This window comes from Bison bison, unplaced genomic scaffold (genome assembly GCF_000754665.1).
Source record: "Bison bison bison isolate TAMUID 2011002044 unplaced genomic scaffold, Bison_UMD1.0 scf7180017864386, whole genome shotgun sequence".
Taxonomy (NCBI): domain Eukaryota; kingdom Metazoa; phylum Chordata; class Mammalia; order Artiodactyla; family Bovidae; genus Bison; species Bison bison.
The window spans coordinates 1,862,359-1,865,794 of NW_011494958.1; the positions used below are offsets into that span (position 1 = coordinate 1,862,359).

Genomic DNA, 3,436 nt, shown 5'->3' on the forward strand with positions numbered 1-3,436 from the left:
GTTTGACTACTTTCAATTTGCCTTGATTCATGGAGGATAAGCAGGGGTATTTGAACAAATCTATCAGGGAAGGCCTTCTGGAAGAAGTTCAGAGGCAGTGTCTTTAAAACAAACATCTTCAAGGTAACAGAACTGTATGTCTGTACGTTACTGTTGTTCACTCCCATCAGTTATATTATTCTCATAACAGCTACAGGTTAATTTATATGCTAGGTTTATGTTCAGTATAAAATGAAGCTTAAAAGAGGCTTTATAAATCAAAGTTTCTTAGCTATAGTATGAAACATCAAAAGGAATCACTTCTACCACTTCAGGGAAATCAAATATAAGCACAATAAACGAAGAGACAACTCTAGTTGAAACTATTTCTGACACATGGCAGATTGAACTCATGACTTTCAGCCCCTTCCTCCTCTAACCACATTAAGATCACAATAAATGAATCTCTCAAAAGGTGTAAACACACAAGGACTGAAAAAGCAAAAAAGGAAAGGAGACTTAAACACTCAAGAGAATTCATCAGACTTGTACAATTGAAGGCCTGGAGGAGTGATAATTGACCTAGAGAAGCAGAGGCACTCCTTGGGTGCCTTGGAGGAGGAGGCCAAACAGAAGTTGGCTGATTGTCAGCACAGACCCCAGAAAGGATGAGGCCCAGGGAACACATGTTGTCGTGGAAGCAGAGCAAGCAGTGGGGCTGAAAAGAGAGGATGAGATAACAGGATGGAAGCCCATCCCTGGACATTCCCCCAGCACACATGCTCTCACACGAACATGCACCTGTGCCTGAATCCAGAAGACAACTGCTCGTCCCAACTCACCTATTCTTTACAGAAGTGCAATGACACCAGAGAAAAAGACTTTTAAAATACTGACATTTGGATGCCACCCTAATGAAAAGCCCAGATTACCAAATGAAAAGTCATGCTCAGGTACAAAGAGCTTCTCAAATTCAGACAGGCAACAACCACAAGTAAGCAAGGAAAACCTCCAAAAAGGAAGTGAGAGCTTAGAAAATCAAACGAAAAAAAAAAAAAAAAATCTGGAAGAAACAACACAATGCATGGAGTAGTAGACAATTTTTTAAAATCCTATAATTAATATTCTTATGATACAAAGAGAACTTTAGCAGCCATAAAACAGAATGCTGAAACACATGAACAGCAGAGAACACAAAATAGTTCTTTGAATTAAAAAATTAGGATAGTTGAAATAAAACATTTAAAAGGCAGGTTGGGAGATCAAAGATACTTCCCATATCAAATAAACAGATTAAAAAGCTAGAATGTAAGTAAGATTAGAATTTCAATTAGATTAGGATCTGTCAGGAAGTGTAACTTCAAACTGACACAGATTCCAGAAAAAGAAAACAGAGAAGAAACTGTCCAAGAAATAATACAAGAAAAGTACAAAGAACTTCCAGATGTGAATTTCCTTACTGAAAGGATCCTTAAGTATAAGGCACAGTAAACAAAAAAATGCCCACACCAAAGCTCATTATCCTGAAAATTTCAAACACCAGGGATAAAAAGATTATAAAAGTTTTCAGAGATAGGAAAAATAAAATGCAAAAGGAATAAGGGTAAGACACAACTTCAGTATTATTTGATTTTTAAAACAATGTACAAGAATTTTTATAAACAGCAAGCAATAATAATGTAGGAAAATAAATACAGACAATAAATAAGTAAACAAATGAATAAAATAAAAATACAAATTTGCTGAATGCTCACTACATGCTAGGAGTACCATTCTAACTCCTTTAAATATATTAACTCATTTAACTGTCACAACTCTATGAGACAGACTATTAATTTCACAGATGAGGATACAGGCATTGAGTTTCAGTAATGACACAACTAGGAAGTGATAAAACCAGAGTCCCAGCTCTCTGAGTGTGGGCTTTCAAAAACTGCATGACACTCTCTCAACTTTAAAAGTAAAACTGATTTGTTAGAAAGAAGAAAATACCATTTGAATCTTCAATGTTCCCAGATAACTGAGGTTGATTAAAAGGCTTCCCTTGTGGCTCAACTGGTAAAGAAACCCCCTGCAATGTGGGAGACCTGGGTTCAATCCCTGGGTTGGGAAGATCCCCTGGAGAAGGGAAAGGCTAGCCACTCCAGTATTCTGGCCTGGAGAATATACAGTCCAGGGGTCGCAAAGCCTCGGACACGACTAAGCGCCTTTCACTTTCACTTTCACTTGGTTAAACAGGACACAAGCTTAACATGTGTTTGTGACGTGGTGAAGGGGGTGAAGGTTGAGGGTATTTGTTAGTATTTTAAGCATTCACTGTATAAATATACTTTACGCTATGTATTTGTGATTTGCTACTAGAAGGTCCTTAACATAGATTCCCTGCTCTACATCAACAATCTCCACCAAAAGAACTGATGAACTTACATCAGATCACCATCACCGATTTGGGCAAAGAATAAAGAGTATATAAATTATATGAAAGTTCAAAACAGAATAGCTGTCTCTTCCCCCAATTATTGTCATCTAAGCCCTTCACACTCTTCCTGTCTTGCAAGAGTTTTCCTAAATGACTTCCTAGTCATGCATGATTCTTGATACACTAATAAGACAAAAGCTTCCTGCCCCTCTTTTCATTCTTGCCTTATACTCACCTTTACCTTATATTGCCAACCACATGATGATACCTGAACAGTTTCCTCTGAAGTTTCTCTACAAGAGTTAATCCTCTTTCAGTTTCCTACTTTTACTGTCCTATCCATTTTCTCGCTTATTGATCGTACTTAAGAGTATCTGGCTTTACTAGGGGAGGAGGGAGAGAAATATACTTCTTGAATAATTGTTGTTGTTTTTTAATCTGGTGACATCTTCACTCGTTCTTTCTGACATATAAGGAGGCTACACAGTTTTGGCATTTCCGCTCTTGGGACTCATAAACCTCCTTACAATAATGCAGTGGCCTCTGGGATCTCAGACCACGCCTTTGATGCGCTCGCTCCTAAGGTGCTGAACCTCCTTGATCATGCGCTGAGGCCGGCTCTGCCTGGGAGTACGTTCTCTCGCGTATGCAGCCCTTTCTGCCATGACTTTCAGCCTGTCTTGCCCTTGGCTTCTGCTGGGTCAGGGTTTTTTTTTTATTTTGTCGTGGGTTTGGGCTTTGGTGGCTAGGTGGCGGCTGCAGCAACCTAAAGGTCCTGATGTGATGCGTCAAGACATGTGATGCACCAGGTGTGTCTTCCCCACGCTGGGTGAACAGACTCGGCTGCCCGAGTCTGGGCTGCCCGGCCTAGAAGGTTTCAGTCTCGCTCACAGGACGTCCCTGATCGGCGGCCCCAGAGTCACACCGCGACAACCCCCAACGTCCGGTCTCACGCGCGCCCCGCGCGGCCGTCACCCCGTCTCTCCCGGCACTCAGGTGTTAACACCTGGCGGTCCTCAACCCGGGAGTCCCCTGCCC

General features: G+C 40.9%; 1 protein-coding gene across 1 annotated transcript in view; it reads right to left on the reverse strand.

Annotated features, from left to right (window-relative positions):
* The window catches only part of MICU3 (mitochondrial calcium uptake family, member 3), a 75,346-nt gene extending 72,283 nt beyond the window's left edge, over positions 1-3,063 (reverse strand). Inside the window, exon 1 of the mRNA XM_010858398.1 lies at positions 2,956-3,063. Within this exon, the coding sequence (XP_010856700.1) occupies positions 2,956-3,063 (108 nt within the window). The remainder of the gene's footprint in view (positions 1-2,955) is intronic.
* Between the last annotated feature and the right edge of the window lie 373 nt (positions 3,064-3,436).